Raw genomic sequence first — 22,498 nt, 5'->3', positions numbered from 1 at the left:
TTAACCATATGTCTGATGCCATATATCCGAAAATAAAATGTGTTGAGTGCGTCGTTAAATAAAACATTTCTTTCTTTCTAATTATGTCAGTTTTACTATAATCATTATGATAGTTATTACAACTGATTATAACATTGTACTTACAGCTGTAACATAATTATATTTGTAATTATTATAACCTAATATTATCTTAAACAAACCTGAACAGCTACTCGATATAAAATTTCGCCAAGAGCTGGAAACAGACCTTGTTTCAGTTTTGTATTTTTAACATTTTCACGTACAATCTCTGTTAGGGTTGTCATTGCCTGAAAAAATCAACAGAATAAGAATACGGTGAGGTTGTAATGTAAGTTGATGACTTGAATCATTTTCTCTTTGCATGAATACCTAACCTGATCTCAAACTAATGACATTTTCCCCATGACTAGGATCGATTTCCGTCAGTAGGCTCACTGGGCTATTTCTCTTTCTAGCCAGTGCATCATGACTGGTATGTCAAAGGCCATGGTATGTACTACAATCCTGTCTGTGGGATGGTGCATATAAAAGATCCCTTGCTACTAATAGAAAAATGTAGCGGGTTACATGTCAGAATTACCAAATGTTTGACATCCAATAGCCGATGATTAATATATCAATGTGCTCTAGTGGTGTTGTTAAACAAAACAAACTTCTTCTTTCCTCTGTAACAATGGACTGGTCTGATCATCCCATCAGCCAATAGAATTGCTTAAAATTTGCTACTGTGTCCTCTGCTTCCTGTTTCGGTCAGTGATTGAAGTTTCCTTCTTTCCCCTAAGCAGCATCAGTCCATTGTGCCAAGCGAAAATGCCTAGTTTGAGATCACGGCAAGTTGAAAAGAAATTATATTATGGGAAAAAAATCCAATCTAAGACTATATATTTGAAATATGAATAAATATTGCATGGTGACCCATCAGACTCATAATAATAGTCTTGGCTCCCCCTTTTCCCTTCCATTTCACAATATAAATATCAAATTATATTCATAATTACTTCTAAAATTCAAATAGTTAAAAAAAAAAAAATAATAATTAAATTTTAAAAAGCAATTAAAAAAAAAAAAAAAGGGAAAAAAAAAAAAAAAAAAAAAAAAAGACTTTAATTAAAAAAATCCTTGGCAGTCATACAATTAAATAACTGGAAGACAGTTAAAGCGGTAAGATTTCAAACCCACAAAAAGTGGACTGTCTCATAGAGAATAATACATGAGTGGCCGTTAGATACCATTTATCTCACAACGAGTTGTTTTAAAATTATTTAACGAGCGATTTTGATACATTTTTAAACGAGTTGTGAGATAAATGGTATGTAACGGACATGAATGTATAATTTTATTTCTTACATGTCCTCAAAACCAACTTTTAAGCACATTGTAACATCTTTTTCTACTAAAAGTTATTTACAGCCTTTGCACTTGTAGCTAACTTATGCATCACAGACACATGATTGTCAGGTTAACTATACATCACAGTGTAATCTATTTCCACTGTGTGTTTTTTTATTGGATGCATGGCACTGGTGACCTGGTTATCACCTAGGAGCAGCCAGTCGTATGTCTTGAAATTGTTAATACACGTACGTGTATAAACAACTCATGTGTTATCAAAAATAACGCATGGTGTTCTCACCAATGGGTATGTAAGAAAACAATATATCAGATCTGTGACCATAAAATACAACAAGGACGATCAAGACATAATAAAATTGACCTATTTTAACTTGTTAAAAATCAATATGTCACACATACTTCAGAAACATTGGTTCCTTCATCCAAATCCTCGCCATGAAGAGCAACAAGGGCCATAACTCTTCCTAGTTTAATTCGCCTGCAAAGAATAAAATGTACCAGTTTATAATTACTGGTTTTGTTTATAAAAAAAAGTATAAAATATTATGTAAATTACTGACAATATAAGACACAATATTTTAATGGAAGATCTAAAGTTCAGTTCTGGACATGAGCAGCCTCCCCTCCCCCAAAGTAAGCTGTAGCAAGTGCCCAAACTACCCTAACAAAAAACAATTTCAGTGGCACATCTAAAATTGGATTTTGGAGATATGAATCCTCCCCCTTCAAGCAAACCACTGCAAGTGCCCTAATTAACGTAGCATAAAACTTTTGTTTTTTTTTTTTGTATGTTTCTTTGTTTTCTTTCTTTTTTCTCTTCATCTGTTTTCGGGGTATAAAAATCCATACATGTGGTGAGTGATGAAAAGCTACACATTTTGAATAAACAATAAAACTGTCTTGTAATTTTGTTTTTCCAGAATGTTTCAAACATTTAATTTATTTTTTGAAAACCAAACTTTTGGACACAGCCCTTAGATTTACCAAATCAACGCTTAAAGGCATATTGTCACGGATCACTGACCTATTTAATGGTCTAACAAAGTATTACCTCAACAAAAATAACTTGATTTGTCCCTAAATGTACTTCATTCAACCATCTTCATAACCACCACACTCCATTTATTAATGATATATATTTGAATTATGGCAATGGTCCATAATTCAAAAACTAAAATTGCTGAGAGGGTTGACATGGATTTCACTCCATCATGGTTCAGTTAAGGTGATGCGATAGCTAGATTTGGTTTCCAACAATTAATGTAATTTTCATTTATTATCCATTTTCAGAGAAATAAGGTCCTTAAATCCATGACAGTATGCCTTTAACTCACACTTCCACGTGAGGAGTATCTTTGAGTTGTCTTCCCATGATACTGAGTGCATTACTCTGCAACAGGAGACTGGCGACAAATGGGCTGGACGCGATACTGGCCACGTAGTGAAGCAGATGGATGCGTTTCTGAGACGGCGGACCCTTCTCTGGCTGCGAGATATTGTCGAGGATTTGTTTCATGTGCTTGGTGAGGTCTTTCTCACTAAGGGCCGTCAGCTTTTCAACTGAAAAATAAAACAAGCAAATTAGACAGTGTTTGAGAAATGTTTGAGAAATTTTGAGAAAGTCACTAGCCCTCAGAGAAGCTTTGGCTAGAGCCCTTTGTATTATAGTAATACAGATGATAATTTTCACTAGCCCAGACCTAAATTCCATTAGCTGGGACCATGGGCTAGAGGATTTGTCAAACCCTGAATAAGACCTTCTGATACAAAAAAAGTGTAAACATAAATAATTGTTTATAATATAAATGAACAATGACCTTCTGATACAAAAATGATTAAACATAAATAATTGTTTAAAATATAACTACACTGTAAACCAATACATTTTAAAGGCATGGTCAAAGATGGAAAAAGTCTGAAAGTTTTGATGAGAATATAAAGTAACACACAAAGTTTTCCAAACCAAGATTCTCATTTGAAATAAAACAAAAGTTGGATTTCCGATTAACTTTCATGCCTGGCTTTAGTAAATAAAATGAATAAAACCTTTAAAAAAACACACAAAACCCCACACCGCATTAACCTACCTTTTAAATTTATATCTGAATATAAATTTTAAAATAAAATATAACAAAAACAGAAAAATAAAATAAGGTCTATAAACAGGAGTGAAAAAGAAATACTTTTAAAGTAAACATTATAACCAGTAAGTAGGGCTTCAGTCCTGGACATAAATGTACAAACCCGGAAGCCAAATAGTTGAGGATAGAATGTTTTCACATGTTTTAAAGGGACATATCAAAGTTTTTAAATACTATGGCATATTTTTTACTATTAGAACCGTTTATGATAACTGAAATCATACTTTACTTAGATTGTATTGTTTATATTATCCATTTCCGTACATTCGAAGTGTTTTTGGTCATCCTGGTGTTTTTAATATCACAAAATGCATTTTCATATTTTTTAAAATGCACATGCGTCTGAGAGGTAGCAGTTATGGAGTCGAGTTTTAGTTTATTTTAGAGTGTATTTCACCATTTCAAAGTCACAGACTCATGTTTCACTCAACTGTAACTTTATCCAAATGTGTTACAGGTTTATAGATTAACTAAACTTAGTGTTAATTTTCATGGGCTGGAACTAGGTTCTGTCCCTTTAAAACTAGCTGAACTTTAGCATAGAAACAAGTTACACATTTCACCAACATCATCAGAATCATAGTTATCTTCTTCCTCATAACTAACATTATTATCAACATCACCACAAAAATCACAAATCTGAGAAACAAACAAAGAAAACAAAACAAAATCAACGTAAAACAAACCTGAGTAAGGGGGTACAGGTAGCACTTTTGAATCAAATTTTGCAGACTGTGGTTTTTGAATCTGTAACAGAAATATAGTTACACAGTTAACGTTTTAAAATTATAGTTATACTAATAGTTACATAGATTTAAATCTAAACTAATTAAAACCTGTTCATTAATATCCCACTGAGCTTTTTCTCTCTCGCCCTCTTACTATATGTATCTCTCTCTGTCTGTCCTTTCCTGCTCCTCTCTGTCTCTCCGTCTGTCTCTCTCTCTCTCTCTCTCAATCTCTCCCGTCTCTCTCCTAATCACTCTCTCAATATCTTTCTCCTCTCTCTCAATCTCCTCTCTTGCTCAATCTCTCTCTCTATATATCTCTCTCTCAATTTCTCTCACAATCTCTTTCTCAATCTGTCTGTCTGCCTCTGTGTGTGTGTCTCTCTCTCTCTCTCTCTCTCTCTCTCTCTCTCTCTCTCTCTCTCTCTCTCTCTCTCTCTCTCTCTCTCTCTCTCTCTCTCTCAACTAATACACACAATAATTGTTTTAAATGTCCTGATGTATTTTCTGAGGAGTCATTAATCAAACATCTCTTTACTTTCCCGATACTCAACAATATGAGCCTCACCTTCGGGTTGTCTACGATGGGAGATATGATAAAGTCCGAACTGTGGAACATGTAGCTGAGCAGTTCACTCTGAGACGCATCGGTGACATCTTCGTCTTTCGTGGCACCGACCACCTCTCGCGTTGCCATGGGTGAGTGGATGTGCTTGTGAGGGGAGGTAACTCTGTCATCAGGTGGAACGGCTGTATGTGGTCTAGCACTGAAAACAACAAAAGTAAGACTGAGCACTGACAAGACTGATTTATGTGCTAATGTTAAATGAATCTGAATGAATTTTTTTTATTCCGATATCAAAAACGGAAAACAGTCAAACAGTTGAACAGTATTTGAATACAAGTCTAATAAAAATAAAAAATTAAATAAATAAAGAGTATGCCTGAATAATTTTTTTTAATTTATATTATAATATGAAATAAATAATAAAGTAAATAGCAGAAATTTGCTTTACAGATCATGTAGCATTTTGTTTTCAATATTTAAAGCATGAATGGAGGGGGGGGGGGGGGGGGGGGGAAGAGGTCATTCTAGTATCAGCTTCTACCCAGAGTGAGTGAACTGTTAGGCTTAATACAGATGTGTACGGCAAAACAAGAGTTTCACCCGCTTCATGGGTGTGATTATTAGTGTCTTCAGAGTATATGACCCCGATGGGGGATGATTACCCAGTAGACACTGCAGCCAGATTCTTTGTGCTCCAGACACAGAGATTATTCAACAGAAACAGGGGCGGGATGTAGCTCAGTGGTACAGCGCTCGCCTGATGCGCTATCGATCTAGGATTGATCCCCGTCGGTGGGCCCATTAGGCTATTGATCATTCCAGCCAGTGCTCCACAAATGGTGTAACAAAGGTCGTGGTATGTACTATCCTGTCTGTGGGATGGTGCATATAAAAGATCCCTTGCTACTAATTGGAAAGAGTAGCCCATGAAGTGGCGACAGCGGATTTCCTCTTTCAATATCTGTGTGGTCCGTAACCATATGTCTGACTCAATATAACCATAAATAAAATGTGTTAAGTGTGTCATTAAATAAAACGTTTCCTTCCTTCAGCAGAAACAAGCATGGATCATGTCTCTAGCAATCTGTCCAGTACTAAGAGGGAAATGCTGTGGCTTCACCATTCATCTCATTATTATCATATATATTGAATGTTTTTGATATCCAAACAAAAAATGTCTTTATCTCTGTGTTTCATGTTTGAAAAGTCTTTTTAAAAAAAAGAAATAATTTTGTTTTTAAATAATAAAATATGAAAAATCAAGTACCTCAGGGTGAACAGAGTTTCCTCCCCATTGTTTCCCGGTGCTGTTTTTGGCCTCATATAGTCACCAAGAGTAGAACCTGTAAATTTAAAATGATTACTCAGCATTTACATTTTCATTGTGAAAACCATGCGACATTGTTTTTATTTCCTTCGAATATACTACCATTAATGTTGATTTTCCTGTACTGGTATTATAACAATATTTGCATTATCATTTTCTTTAAAAGAAGAGTTTTCTTGTATCAAAAATTAAACTAGATGATTTATTCTTTGAGTATCACAGTCAAACCTGCTTAAATCTTAACTCTACTATTACTAACCAGCCATCTGTTATAAGAGGTCACTTTAAACTACTCCTGAATCATTTAACATTATAGTATTAATTAAACTGTATTAAGCAGTTACTCGTCTTAGACTTTCAAATTATCTAATATAGTACACACTGAACTGTACCAAGCAGTCATCTTAATTCTTTGGTTACCATTTAATACTACCTGCTACTCAACACAAGTCAAAACTGTTCAAACCCTTGTGTTTTTCAGGTAGTCCACTGTCCACTGTAGTCCATCTAGTACCATATGACCAACATCAAATGGTGGCTGAATATTTAAAGTTTTCTATGGATGTATTGAAACCAAACATTCCTTTCATTTAATCTTTACTGCCAAAACCTGGATTTGTGGGATCGATAGCATCCAGTTTAGATACTTGTCTAAGGATGTGACATTCCTTTCATTTAATCTTTACTGCCAATACATGGACAATTTGTGGCATCGATGGCATCTAGTTTAGCTACTGGTCTAAGGATGTAACATTCTTTTGATTTAATCTTCACTGCCAATACGTGGACAATTTGTAGCATCGATGGCATCTAGTTTAGCTACTGGTCTAAGGATGTAACATTCCTTTGATTTAATCTTCACTGCCAATACCTGGACGATTTGTAGCATCGATGGCATCTAGTTTAGCTACTGGTCTAAGGATGTAACATTCTTTTGATTTAATCTTCACTGCCAATACCTGGACGATTTGTAGCATCGATGGCATCTAGTTTAGCTACTGGTCTAAGGATGTAACATTCCTTTGATTTAATCTTCACTGCCAATACGTGGACAATTTGTAGCATCGATGGCATCTAGTTTAGCTACTGGTCTAAGGATGTAACATTCCTTTGATTTAATCTTCACTGCCAATACCTGGACGATTTGTAGCATCGATGGCATCTAGTTTAGCTACTGGTCTAAGGATGTAACATTCTTTTGATTTAATCTTCACTGCCAATACCTGGACGATTTGTAGCATCGATGGCATCTAGTTTAGCTACTGGTCTAAGGATGTAACATTCCTTTGATTTAATCTTCACTGCCAATACCTGGACGATTTGTGGCATCGATGGCATCTAGTTTAGCTACTGGTCTAAGGATGTAACATTCTTTTGATTTAATCTTCACTGCCAATACGTGGACAATTTGTAGCATCGATGGCATCTAGTTTAGCTACTGGTCTAAGGATGTAACATTCCTTTGATTTAATCTTCACTGCCAATACCTGGACGATTTGTGGCATCGATGGCATCCAGATTTGACACCGGTCTTTCCATGCTGCGTCGAAGTTCCACCCCCTTGATCTTCCCTAGTGCCGAACTGCCACCATGTTCGAAGACACTGCTCCTCCCCGTGGTGACAGAACTGTCCCTGATTTCCTGCGACGTGGTGAAATCCTTGGAGAGTTGCGACAAACATCCCTGCCAGAACGGGTGAGTCACCAGACCGGACCAGCCAATTCTACAACAGACAAGTATTAGCAAGATAACACTCGATATAAGGCAAAAAAAAATAAAAGTTTGTTTTGATGAACAACACCAGTACAGCACATTGAGCACTTTACCACCGATATATAACTGTTATCATTGTGTTAATATCTGTATGTGTACCTCATGTTTCATAGCCTTAAAGACCAAACAAATTCAAAGACTTTTACCTGCCATTGTGAAAGACTTTCAAAGACTTTTACACAGCGGTCAAAGACAATAGAATGTGATAAAAAATACCAAATCAGTTCGTTTACGTTGTTTTTCATGGCAAAAAATTGAGCTTTTTTACAATGCATCGTGACAGATTAAACCTTGTAACTGGAAATTATCAAATACATGCAGCTGTAAAAGATATTATCATTTCTTTGGCTACGATTTGTGAAAATTTAAAGACTTTTAAAGACTTATTACAATTCAAAAACTTTCAAAGACCTAAAAAAATATTTTTTCAAATTCAAAGACTTTGAAGGAATTTAAAGACTCCTACGAACCCTGAAATTTCCACACAAGTTATCAACAGTTAGGTGTAGTGGTGCTTATATTTAATACAATTTTGTGGAGACTGAAGTACCATTCTCAACTTTCTTGGCATGTGGTAACCTTTAGGAGTTGTGGTGCTTTTGTTTAATAAGATTTCATTACCTAAACTATAGTTTTCGACTTATTCCAATGCCTACATTATGCCATACTATGTAAAAAACTAATATACAACAATTACCTTTTGAGAAAATCCTTTTCCAGCAGTCCTTCAATAAGACTGAGAAAGTCGGGTGAAGCCATCCCAGAAAACCTTGTTCCTGAAAAGATATTGAAACGATGGGTGAACATTGGGGCTTCTAGATTATGGTAGCCCCACTCCCATGGCTAGTGATATTCAATGTTGGGCTAGTAAATAACTACTATTACCATGCCAGACAAGGCTTTTTGATTATGGTAGCCGCACTCCCATAGCTAGTGATATTCAATGTTGGGCTAGTAAATACCTACTATTGCCATGCCCGACGGCTAGTGCATTTTTGGGGGGTCAAATGTTGCAGTTAAGTCTATTTTGTAAATATGAATATCCTGCCCACTCCCCAACCCCCAATGTTAGTGTTTTTAATCTCTATCTCCCTCTTTCGGTAACATATTTGATTATTACTATTATTTAGTAAAATTGTATTAAATTTAAGTAAAGTAGGGCTAGTGAATTTTTAATCGTAGCTAGTAAATTTTTTAAATCACTGATCCCATGGCTAGTGGATTTTATAAAAATTCTAGAAGCCCTGGAACATTATATAAGCTTTACACTATTTCATGACATGAACTACAATTTAGATATTTTAATTTTTATTCTACCTATCGTAAGCAATATTCTTGGTACATTTTGAACGATAAAAAAACAGTTTTGAAAAAAATCAAGTTTTCTATGTCCTGTGTGAATGCATATATCATTTACTTCATTTTAGCATGGTACCACGCATGACAAAATGAAAGAATTACACCATGGCAATAAATCTCTTTCCAAAACCAGGACAAAAAGTAACTTTTGGAAATTAATTTTTCCCAATTCACATTCTAGAAATTATCACATTGGGGAGACATAAAAGGCAAAATTTTAAATAACCAACACATACAAAACAAAACTTTATTTAAACCATTGGCATAGGGAATCGGCCACATTAGATATTCACCACACTGGGAAGAGGGCCAACAACACTGTCTATGAATTGCGTTATGGAGCAACAGGCATATATAAATGGTGGAGCAACCCCTGTAATTGCCGTGGAGATTGCCGCGGAGGGTTTCATTCTCCGTGGCATTTGTTTTGCCATGGACTATATTGAACATTTATTTCAACATATTTTTTTCCTTATTATTAAAAATAAAATATACTGAAAATAGATTAAAAGTGAATATTAAAACAGTAACTATACCGATATTTCTAAGTATCTGAATCTCAGCACCATCAGGCATGATCGAAAATACACGTAAATTACCAACATTAAGCAAGTACCAACTATATAATAGGTTATTTAATTCTGTTGACTATTCATAACACATTAAGCAAACGCTTTATCGCTGGGCTACGTCCCACCCCAGATGTTTGAAAACAAACTCTTGTATTATGTAGAGATATGCGTACCTTTAACCCTAGGAGGAGGGAAGGGTTTGTTCATTACTTTTTCTTTCAACTGTTCATCAGATTCGGCCAGAAACGGTGGATGACCTAGAAAATATAAAAGAAGAAATATTTAATGACTTCCAAACATAAACAAATCATGGGCTATTTGGTTTTCAAACAAAGGTAAATGAAAGAATGTGACAAATATGTAATATAAAAAAAGAATTACAATCAAACAATCAATCACAATCACAATGTAAGAAGTTATTACTGCAGATTATTATTAATACTTTTTTTATATTACTATAAACGATTTAATAACATTAACAAATAAAATCACTTTAGAAAACATAAAAACTTACACTTTCTTTCTGGTAGTAAAGGCCAACATATATGTTCGTATTGATGTTAAATACACGAGTGTTTATATAAAATAATACAGGCTCTGAAAAAATATTTATCTTATTGACCTAACTACTCTAAAACTTTTGTTAAAGATGTCTTGATTGATCAAAATGACATCACATTTAACAAATTTGACTCCGATTCCATGGATCTCAATAACACACTGTGTGCTGTTCTAACAACCTGAAATGTTTATTTATTTTATTATTTTTGTGGACATGTTTATTTATTTTATTATTTTTGTAGACATGTTTATTTATTTTATTATTTTTGTAGACATGTTGAAATATGTGGCCTAACGTACATGAGAGCCAAAAAACCCAACAGAAACGATATCTGGATTGCAAAAGCAAAGGAGAAAGAAAAACCTTATTATCCTATAACTTATCCATGATATTCATGTCATAAACCCATGTGACTTTAGTAATGTGGTTTACTAAAAATTGAATTAAAATGTTATTTTAAGTGTTATAGGATAAATAGAATTCGCTACTCGTGTTTTTTAATATGTAAAATATCAACCTCGTCTAGTTAATGAATATTTGTCTCGGCAGAGCCTAGACAAATACCGATTAATATAGACTTTGTTGATATTTTCCATATTAAAAAACACTTTTGACGAATCCTCTATTTATCACATGACAGGAAGAACAAGTACAGGACTCGGTGGAAGATTGTAGCCATTTCATTGGCTGTTAGGATGTGTTGTTTTTATTTTACCTGTGAACATTTCATAGAGAACACAGCCAAAAGACCACAGATCACTCAACACTGATGGTTCCTGTCCCGCCATTACTTCTGGAGCCATATACGTCAAACAACCTGGAAACAACAAACACAACAGAATAGAAACCAGAATGTCAACACTACTAATCGCTCCCATTTCTCTTTTAACTTTATTTTATTATAAAGCTAACCGTGAACATTAACCAGTAAATTGTTTCTCATCATCTCTATTTCTGTGGGTATATATGTACAGTGGACTCTGTCTAAACTGGATTCTGTGTAATCCGGATCTCTGCGTAAACCGGTCCATTTCTGAAGTCCCGTCCAGCTACCGTTTATCTCTTAGGTATAAATCTCTGCCTAATCCGTACTCTGTCTACTCCGGACTCCGGACCAAAAATCAAGAACGAAAGAACCGTTCATGCATTAATTACCTCTGTCTACACCGGATTGGGATTTGACTGAACGACAGGCTGCTTAATTAGTTGAACAATGATCGTCAATTGCCAAGTAATCAGGACGCCAAATACAAAATGTAATCGCACACGTGTGAAGTTTACTCTTATTGCGGTAGGTTGTTAGATCAATCGGATTAATATTAGTGTGTGTGTTGATACCTAACTGATTTCACTCTTATGAATTCGGCGAAGTATACTTGTCAACTTAACGCATGTATAAATAGGTGCGAATTGCTTGTATATTTTGTGTTATCTTATTTCATTTATAATGGCGGAACGACTCCAAAAACGGTTTAGGACGTATCGAAACTTTCGTTACAAAACTAAAGTCAAACTCGTTTAATACAGCCACTAATTTTATGCAGAAAAAATCCGCAGTAATTGCAATCGTTAAATCCATGGGATCAAATGTCATTGTCGATCATTCAAGAACCATAACTCTGGGTGAAACTCTGTCTAAACCGGTCCTCTATGTAAACCGGACTATTTCGACGGTACGAAGTGAGTCCGGTTTAGACAGAGTCCACTGTAGATATATATATTTAAGATACTCCCCGAGTGTCTTGTGATACCATAATTTATCAACGAGTGCTGATAAATTATCATATTACAAGAACGAGGGTTTTTTCTGTTTATCATCGATTATCATTCTTTTCATTTGCGACAATTGTAAACAATGTCAGTAATGTGGGTTGAATGTCACTATATTTGGCAACAGTAGACTCGTTAACTAGCCAGATATTGTCTTGTGATTAAAATTTGACCAATCAAGATTATAAGAAGCGATAGTGCCAGCGATATCTCCTACAAAAGCTTTTAATGGGTGATAAATATATTTATTACCCATATGGGCTCAAATATACGGGGTAATATTTTTTCGATCTCTGCACAGTGTGCAGATTGCTTCTACAGTCACTGATTGGCTGGCTTTAAAAAGACAAGATTTGATTGGCAATTACATACTGCCGGGACTACTTTTTGTTCATTCATGATTCCATTCATCGGTCAAACTATTACTACGAACTTCAAATATTTTTTTACGAAACGAACATTTACGGAATTAAAAATCAAAATATATGTACAAATGTTTAAAAATGTTTTTATTTTATTATTTTGACTGGGTTTTTTTGGAACTATTCTTTGGTGGATACTGTTGGGTGTGCACCGGTAACGGCGCGTATGAATATATTGTTATGGCTGGTAGAGCTTGTTAGTTCTTACAGCAGCGAGAACGTAAATATACTTTTAAAATCGTTAAAGATTGACAATGGGTAATAAAGAGAATAACCAACTCACTACGAGGAATTACGGATTATCTGTCCCTCGTGAATTAATGCTGTAAAACCCTCGCCAGAGGCTCGGGTTTACAACATTAATTCACTCGGGACAGATAATCCGTAATTCCTCGTAGCTCGTTAGTTATTCTCTAAATACATTTTTTATTAAATTATTATTAACATTATGGAAGATACATAATGGTTTCTACACATTTCACAACCGATTCTTTACCAGTTGAATTTATTTTCTTTAAACGTTTTCTGGTTCCATTTTACTCAGATGACAAACTTCACATTAACAAATAAATTGCTTACTATCCTCTCTATTTCTGTGGGTAGATATATATATATTAAAATTATTTATTAACATAATGGCACATGCATAATGGTTTCTACAAATTTCATAACTGATTTACCAGTTGAATTTATTTTCTTCAAATCTTCTTCAAATGTTTCCTGGTTCCACTGTTCACCGGCGTCGGCAAACTTGAGGAAAAGTTCCTGAAGATTTTCTCCCTCCACTTTCGACAGTCCAAAGTTAGCAAACTTCAATACACCCAAAGAATCAAGCAGGACCTGAAAATAGTTTTGTATATAGGGCGTGCATGTCCGACCCACGTTCACTCTGCCAATTGCCAAATTAGGCCTAAAAAAAAAATATGTGTGTTACAGGTTTCATCTTTGAAAAATATATGGTAGGTAGGTAGGAACCTTTTTTTTTTTTTTTTTATTGAATCAAAATGAGAAACCATAATCGGCCGAGGTGTTCCAAATGTCATTTGCAGATTGCAAAAAATCAGGGACCATGATTTTGTTTTAAATTTTATTTAATTTCTTTCTTTTTTTCTTTTTGCTTCACAAAATGTCTGGGTTGCTACATAAAATTAGGATAGGTTGGGAAACTGGAAGCACACATTTTTTTAGGCCGTAGCCAGTTGCTACTTCTTATACAAAGTGGCTGCAACTTTTAGTAGTTGGCTAATAATTTAAAAAATAAAATTAGCCCTTTTCAAAATGTTTTCGTGGAAATATACTCTACTTAATGAAAAAATGTTCTCAAACTAAATTCTTGTCAGTGTGAGCTCTCTCTAAGAAGCACCTATCAATTATGTCACATATGCATATTTATAGAAAAAGAAAAGGAGAAACCGGTTTGTTTAATGACACTATAACATATTTTAAACTGTGGTTATTTTGTGTCTAATGGTTATTTTGACATCTGGCCACATTTTAGTGCTATGAAATGATAAAATCGACTTAGGCTACGAGGTTACTGTGAAGCATGTCATGGCCGCCCTCTTCCCCCCCCCCCCCCCCCCCCCCCCCCCCCCCCACCGATGCTTTTACGATATAACGCTAAGAGAGTTTTGAAAATATGGGCCGTAGTCAATTATCAGAAGCCCAGGTGCGTGTGCAGGGGGAGGGCTTTTGGGGGCAAAAACGTTCCTTGCTCAGGCAAAATTTATTTTTTCTCAATATATTTTTTGAGGGCACATAACTTGACCCCCACTATAAACAGACCTGTCAACCCTCCCGGATTCCGCGGGAGTCTCCCGGTATTTGATCAAATCTCCTTTCACCTGTGCGGGAGACGGTTTCTCCTGTTAAATGACATTTTTGTAAGCATAAAAAAAAAATCGATCCTCTTTTGTCAAAATAACAGAAGGGAAGTAACTCTGCCTTTTTTTTCTCATTCGGAAAATGTCGACTACTTTCGGTTTCCGAGAATGTAACAGGCCGAATTGTCCCGACTGTTTAACCTTTGCCGAAGTGAGAATTGTGGGATAGCCTATTTATATTGTTAAAAAAGCACATGGAGTTTATAAAATGACGTGTTATTATAATGTTTGTTGTCATCGTAATGGCTACGAAGTGTGTGTTGCTAATTCAACAGGCTGTGTATTGACATTCAGTGTTGCCATATAAAAAAAATAAACTATCCAATTTAGTTCTAATAACACGTCTTAATTGTAAAATGTCTTCCCACTGGAATACATAATGATAATGCAACTATGATGAATCTGAACTGCCACTGACTCCCGAGTTGACAGCGATACACATGCATGTTAAAATCACATGTCACAGCAAGACAACGAAAATACCAATTAGCTGTATAAACATACTTGTGTCAGTTAATTTTGTATGTTTGTGCGGTAAAATGTTGGTTATAAGGGTACACTTCAAGAAATTATTTTTGTTCAATTAAAAAATGTTGTTTTTGACTTTGACATAAAGTTACTCACGGAAATGGGTATAATTCCGGTATATTTCACACGATGTCCGTAATGAGGTTTTACTTATGATTAATGAAAATACAATGTTTATTGCATCATTATAATGATTTTAAATAAGTACCACGCCACCGTTCCTCATTATAGTAAAAACTGAATATTAATTTATAAGATTTATATAAATTTGTCTTTGCCTTTGGTACTTAGGTACACTAACCACAAATGATAATGTAACGCAACCTGTAACAGTGTAAGGCTATAAGTGTAATACCGTAAATGTACTAATTAAAATTTTTATTTCTTGTTCATGTTCTTAACATTTTTGAAAAAAAAAGTATAATTTTTTTTTTTTTTAATGCCAAGATCTAAGGTTAAGAAGTATATATGACATTATAAAGTATTCATATAACTTATTGTAATAATGTTTTTTTTAAATCTTGCGATTTTGGGTTAAATTGTGTGAATTTAAAAAATCTCCTGCTTTTTGACAAAATCTCCTGCTTTTTCAACACACACCTCCTGCTTTCTCTTGACTAAAGGTTGACAGGTCTGACTATAAACTTTTGTCATTACACTCTGGACACCACCCTCACCCCATCCCTGCTAAAATTCCTGTACTCGCATCTGAGGTCTGTACAGAATAGTTCATACCACGGTCTTTGTTAAACCAGTTATGGGATCACACCGCTATTTCAGCCAATGAGTGACATGAAGGCAACAAATTTAGTTCTATGAAAAAAGAGTACCTCTTTTCTTTATTTTATTATGTTGGTGTCTGAACAGACTTGACAGTATGATTATGGAATATTGGAAGGGTAACATTGCCTCTTGATTTTGGCATATCAAACTGACAGATGCATATCTGCTTACCTACAGGCAAGACCATTGTTTACAGTGTCTGTGTTACATATTTTTATTGTCCCAAGGAGTCTGGATAATTGAAGTTGCAGGTGGCTAAGTATTAATTTTATTTGCTTAAATCCTGTCACAGAGGCTGTTCTCTTCATGTCAGGTAGTATATACCGTATATCTTCACCTATAAGTCGAATTTTTTTCACCCAAAAATTATTTTATAACTTGGGGGGTCGACTTATAAGAGGGTAAAACAATTTCACCCAAAAATATTACCGTTTTGGGGATTATTTTATAAGTTTTATTGTTGAAGTATGCCCTGTATTTATACTCAAATATGTTAATTTGACACATTTTTTTTATAACCTATTTTTTTTGGCATTGTAACGGTTTTGGTTATTTGAAAAGGCGTGCGATCTCACTCACATGCCAAGACAACAGTCCACTTAGTTAAAATAACAGTCATCACTAATAGCAAAAATGTAAACAATACTAACTACCTGTTGCTTGAGTTTATTTTGAAATCTGGTCACTGGCATTAATGGTTGTTGAAACAATGTTTTGTCGGTGATTAACTTCATGAATATTACTGAGCTTTCCCTTAAAATAGACTGACCTCTGCAGTTCACTAGAGCAATAGGGACACATATCATTTGGTACAAAAACCGTGTACTTTCCAGAGTTATCCTCCTTACATGTATTAATATGGCGGCAAAACATGTGATTAACCGATGATACATGTATTTTCAGTTTTATCGTAGTGATCTGTTGTCAGTGTTTATAAATAAAGTTGTTGTCTTTGCACAAAACCATGCTGTACAGTGCCATACAGTAACAGTCAAACAGCTTTCACTCTCTACTAAGGGAATATTTCGTTTTGATGCTATGTAGTTTGATTGGAATATTATTGCGATGTACAAAACGTGAAAAACGAAGTTTGTAAAATAATTTTCTTTTGTTCAGATATTGTACATTATTGTTCTCATGTGCTGAAAATAAGAAATACTTCAATATTTATAAGTTGTTTTTCATGGGTTGACTTATAAACGGGTCAATAAAAAAATATGTTTTCAGGGCTTGAAATTAGGGACTCGACTTATAGCCGAGATCAACTTACAGGCAAAGATATACGGTAGCACCTACTGTTAATAATTTAGTTAGTGCTTGGCTTTATGTTTGTATAATCAATAGTGTATAATCAATAGTGGTGAGATACTTTATGAAATGATAAATAGCTCACCTTTGACGGTTGCAGATCATTGAACAGAATGCCCAGACTGTGAATGTAGTGAAGGCCTGTGACGAGATCCTGACCGAATGTTCGAATTGAACTCTCTGGAAGATTGCCGTCCTGCTTAATGAGTAAGTCTAGACTGCCGCCCGTGCACAGCTCCGCGACTAGCCACAGGTGGTTACTCGTCTCGTACCACTCGTAGAACTTGACGACATTGTTGTGACTAATGTCATGTGTTATCCGAACCTGAAAAATGAAAATTAAACATATGTAACAAAAATTACATCAGGCTACAGAATAATCAGGTGGTAAAAGTACATTAGGCTACGATGTCACTGTGACACATGTCATAGCCCCCCCCCCTCCCCCCGATGCTTTTACGATATAGCGCTATGACAGTTTTGAAAATATGGGCCTTGGTCAATTATCAGAAGCTCATGTGTGTGTGCAAGGGGAGGGTTTTGGGGGAGCAAAAACACTCCCTGCTCAAGCATATAATCAGTCTTGTATCATTCGTAGAACTTGACGACATTGTTGTGACTAATGTCATGTGTTATTCGTACCACAGAAAATTAAAGATACACATTGCAAAAATTACATTCCACAATAATCAGGTGATTGAAGTCTTTGTAGAATATGATGACATTGTTAGCACCCTGTTAATTTCTAACAAAATATCAACTATATTATATGAAATTATTTTGACAGATTTGACTACATGTCAGAATAACCAGAATATTTGACATCCAATAGCTGATCAATGATTAATTAATCAATGTGCTCTAGTGGTATCGTTAAACAAAACAAACATATAAATCTGAACTCACTGTATTGGTTACTTCTGGCCTCTTGCACTTGTCAATACAATGTATTGCTACAAAATTGATCGTTCCCTTCCTTCGTCCTTTGTATGTGATGGCATTTTCTCCTTTGCCAAGTTCTTCATACAGAACAAAGTTCTCCATGTCAAGTACAAGTGCATGTACTAACAGCAGACAACATTAAGTTAGCATAACCTGCAAAAACAATGTACATGTAATTAACATAAGCAAAATATTTCAGTAATTGGATTATGCAGCCTCAATAATAAAATTTGATGCAAAAGAAATATAACTGCATTACATTCGCACTGAATACATGCAGTGAGTTATTTCACTAGCTAAAGAGAAATATAACTGCATTACATTCGCACTGAATACATGCAGTGAGTTATTTCACTAGCTAAAGAGAAATATGACTGCATTACATTCACACTGAATACATGCAGTGAGTTATTTCACTAGTTAAAGAGAAATATGACTGCATTACATTCGCAATGAATACATGCAGTGAGTTATTTCAGTAGCTAAAGAGAAATATAACTGCATTACATTCGCACTGAATACATGTAGTGAGTTATTTCAGTAGCTAAAGAGAAATATAACTGCATTACATTTGCACTGAATACATGTAGTGAGTTATTTCAGTAGCTAAAGAGCCATATCCAAATGAATTCAAAACTTAAATTCAATTGTCTGTGATAATAAATTAATGTGTCTTTAAAACAAGAAAATTGTGGTATTGGGTTGGAGGGTGGGACATGAAAATTTATGAAATTGATGAACAATTAATAGTAAATTAGGAATATTAGTTTGAGCCATTTGATATGTGCACAGGGTTTAAGCTGTCGTTCGCCAAATTGCCAAATGCGAATTAATATTGAATTTGGTGAAAATATTTCATAATCAAATCGCCAAAAAGCTAATTCGAAAATCCTGTTTCATTATCTTCCGCTATTTATTTTTGAGGAGTATTTGTTAATACATTAAAATGCATACAGGTCAGAGTAAGTTTACAAGTTGGAAATAACAATTAAACGCGAACACAGCATTAGTCTCGCTATTTGTACGTCTATTTTGCGCATGCCTGTTTTGAGCCACTTCTGTCAGATTCCATAACTGGCTTTATTTTTGTCAATCAGAATAGCTCGCTCCTTTTCGCTTCCTCTATGTGGCCGATGTCACATGATTTCTTGCATGCGGAAAAAGCCGACATGTCTCGATTGACTGTTCATGGAATACCGCTTACCGATTATATCATAAAACACTGATTAAACTCTATCTTTATTTTTGCAATGTACTGTCATTACAACTCCTAGCAATAGCAATAAACTGGGTGCAGTAAACCTTGGCAGACGATTGCGATTAAGTTGCATGTAATATTTTTTATTGTTGCACATCTATAATTGGCAATTTTATCAATGCGTTCAAATGGTGTCAGTTAATATATATATATTTATGTGTTGTCATGATGTCGTATATATAGCCTTACAAACAACTGTGCGAGACAAGACGTAGATGCCAGAGGTGTAGTCCTAACTATATGAACGACTCCAAGAGAACAAAGTTAGTTTGTTTTAAAATGGGGCATAACTGATGGTTACATTAAAGTAGTAACTGGGCATGGACACCCATATTCATTCAAAAATTATGGGTTAGAAATCAATTACGGTACTTTAAAAAGAGCCTTAATTTTATCATAATTTTTTTGGCTAACTGAAACCTGAATTGGGCTACAGATTTTTATGGTCAAATTAGCCAAATTGCTAACAATATTTTAAGTCCAGCTTAAAGGGACACGCCCTAGTTGTTAACCATTACGCCGTTGTTTTTCGCTATTAAACCCATTTTCTCACAAATAAAATTGCATTTTGCTTACATTTTATTATTTAGAATATACATTTTCATCCACCTGAAGTGTTTTTTGGTAATCCTGGTGTTTGTAATACCACAAAATGCATTTTTCATATTTCTTAAAAACGCACGCGCGTCTGAGAAAAAAACGTTGAGCAGACAATGTCTAATCTATTTTTAGAGGGGATCTTCCCGTTTCAATGTCACAGACGTTGGTATACCATGTGACCGTAATCAACATCTGATTTGTTGTCGTTTGCTTGTCGTTCATTTGTGAGGTTTTTCTTCACAGTTCATGAACATTTTCATTAACAATAAAGTTCAGACAAGTAAGTATCTCAATACAAAACGTTACAAACCCTTAAAACCAATCATTTTGCTAAGTCTTACGACATCTGGAGAGGGGATACAACCTTGGGGGTGGGGGTGGGGGGCACAAGCTATATTGTTACCTAAATAGAGTAGGAAAAAAAACCCTACATTTTCGTCCTGGGGAGGGGATGTGCCTCCCCACCTCTGGTTCCTACATACTGTACTACTACTACTACTACCACCACCAACAATAATAAATGGTGCATCTAATTGCTAATAACAATAGGTTAGCCACTAGTATCCGGTGCCGAATAGCAAATGTAGGCTAATTGCATTTATATATAAAATGTATTATTTCAAACACTGTAGTATAGTCAACATGGTCAGTGATGGACTATCATTGTCGTCTTATTCCGATTCAAGTATCATGATTGCTGCAGCAGCCACTTCCTCAACAGAAGCACCCATGTTGGTAAAGTAACTTCCTGTTCCAAACTCATTCCTTTCACTGTCCAGGACAGAACAGTTGGAACATGCCCAGGAGAGGTGAAAGGAACGCACCCCAAGTCTGTGCGCACTCTGGGAAATTTGTCCTGACATAGGCATTTCTGTGCTTCGAGTGACATCTACCGGTGACATCAGAATACTAACTTTCAAAATTATTTCAAGTAATTGGCTCACGGGGATTCCCATGGTATTTATCGATATAAAACCTGCTTTTTCACTCTATTTTATAAAAATGTGATCTAAGTGTGTTAGTTTTGTAGATTAACCAAAATTTGAATTAATTTCCGTGGACTGAAACTACGGTGTGCGACTTTAAACCCTGTGTGCCTAAAGCATTTTCCTTTGCTTTCTTCCGGTACATTAGCTTAATGTCATCAGGGAAAATATTGTTTTCAAAGTCTTGATTAGCAACAATTTTTGTCAATTGAAACTACTATTTAATGTTTTACACTTGTGTAGTAATCTCTGAAACTTACATACCAAATCACAAAGTAATACTAGTACTTAACAAAATGTTCCCTGCCATATGTTGAAACCCATGCATGTTCATCCACCTGATCCCAATATCACAGGCTTATGCCAACTAGTTGGTCACAAAGCTAAACATCTACACAGCCAGTTTTTTTTATTATTTAATATTTTGATATCACTTGGACCTATGGCACAACAATAAACATCACAATAATAAATATTGTGCCGGAGACAGTTTGGCTATCTTGATGCCAACAGTCTATGAGTCTATCAATTTCAATTTTATATGCGAGGTCAGGTCATAGGGTTTTACGTGCACATTTAGAGCAAGCTGTTGTAGCGCACACCTGTCCCGGGCACAAGAGGCTGAAGAGCCGGCTCCTCCGTCCAGGACTTAACATGTGAAGCGACAGGCACATATAAAAGGAAGAAGGGGGGGGGGGGGGATAAAGTGGTGTGGTTGGGTGTTTATTGGGAGACACGGTCACCTATGACCCACGAGATCGCATGACGGTGACTGATGACACCACCATCGTAACGTGATCGTTGATGACCGACGAGATCGCATTGACGGTACGATACGACTGCCATGCCTTTTGTTTTGAGACACCAGTGATTTAAAAGTTAGACCTGTAAACCAGACGATGTTGATATTGCAAAATGTGTTAATACCAAACAAAAATAAAAGGTAAAGATTGCATAATTAAGAAAAATAGCCATTTGACAAAGCTAGCGTACCCTCTCAACGTATACCATTTCTGCTAAATGTTACGCTGTTGTTATTATTTCTGCTTCTAAGACGAAACTATTCGTCCCGACTGGTAAAAATACATTTCGGTTCTAACTTTATTTAATCAGACATCTACTGTAACACTCTGACTAATCGTTATAGTTGGATCGGATATGAAATTAACATAAACATCAAAATATGTCCGTTGTACCGAAATGTATCATGAATACCAGTTGTTGTTATATTCTTTTGGACATCCCTCCACTACACTGAAGCTCATGTATGTCCAAGCTGACGAATTCATTCATTCATTTAAACATATTTTCGTGCTTATATCCAATTAAGGTTCAAGCACACTGTCCTGGGCACACACACCTTAGCTATCTGGGCTGTCTGTCCAATACAATGAGTTAGTTGTTAGTGGTTAGTGAGAGTGAAGAGGGTGTAGTGGTCTTACACATACTCGTTGAATCGTTAAAACGCACTCGGGGTGTGGGAGCCGGTACCGAGATGCGAGCCCAGTACCTATCAGCCTAATGTCCGATGGCTTTACCACGACACCACCGACGTCGGTTTGACGAATTTGTACAGTACTTATATAAATACTGGAGCTATACCTACACACACAC

At 35.4% G+C, this 22,498-nt stretch overlaps 1 protein-coding gene across 2 annotated transcripts in view; it reads right to left on the bottom strand.

The window, feature by feature from the left end:
• Window positions 1-22,087, bottom strand: part of LOC121387726 (serine/threonine-protein kinase ULK4-like) — a 60,072-nt gene extending 37,985 nt beyond the window's left edge. For both annotated transcript variants that reach the window (XM_041518920.1, XM_041518921.1), the window contains exons 1-14: window positions 21,878-22,087; window positions 18,005-18,193; window positions 17,184-17,423; window positions 13,277-13,436; window positions 11,120-11,221; window positions 10,016-10,099; window positions 8,609-8,687; window positions 7,626-7,861; window positions 6,079-6,154; window positions 4,812-5,010; window positions 4,202-4,262; window positions 2,709-2,934; window positions 1,774-1,852; window positions 201-308 (exon numbers count right to left, since the gene is read on the bottom strand). In XM_041518920.1, the coding sequence (XP_041374854.1) occupies window positions 201-308; window positions 1,774-1,852; window positions 2,709-2,934; window positions 4,202-4,262; window positions 4,812-5,010; window positions 6,079-6,154; window positions 7,626-7,861; window positions 8,609-8,687; window positions 10,016-10,099; window positions 11,120-11,221; window positions 13,277-13,436; window positions 17,184-17,423; window positions 18,005-18,142 (1,788 nt within the window). In that variant the 5' untranslated portion in view covers window positions 18,143-18,193; window positions 21,878-22,087. The remainder of the gene's footprint in view (window positions 1-200; window positions 309-1,773; window positions 1,853-2,708; window positions 2,935-4,201; window positions 4,263-4,811; window positions 5,011-6,078; window positions 6,155-7,625; window positions 7,862-8,608; window positions 8,688-10,015; window positions 10,100-11,119; window positions 11,222-13,276; window positions 13,437-17,183; window positions 17,424-18,004; window positions 18,194-21,877) is intronic.
• Between the last annotated feature and the right edge of the window lie 411 nt (window positions 22,088-22,498).

This window comes from Gigantopelta aegis, chromosome 13 (genome assembly GCF_016097555.1).
Source record: "Gigantopelta aegis isolate Gae_Host chromosome 13, Gae_host_genome, whole genome shotgun sequence".
NCBI lineage: Eukaryota > Metazoa > Mollusca > Gastropoda > Neomphalida > Peltospiridae > Gigantopelta > Gigantopelta aegis.
Note: the sequence above shows the minus strand (reverse complement) of the source record. Positions and strands in the feature narration are given on the sequence as shown.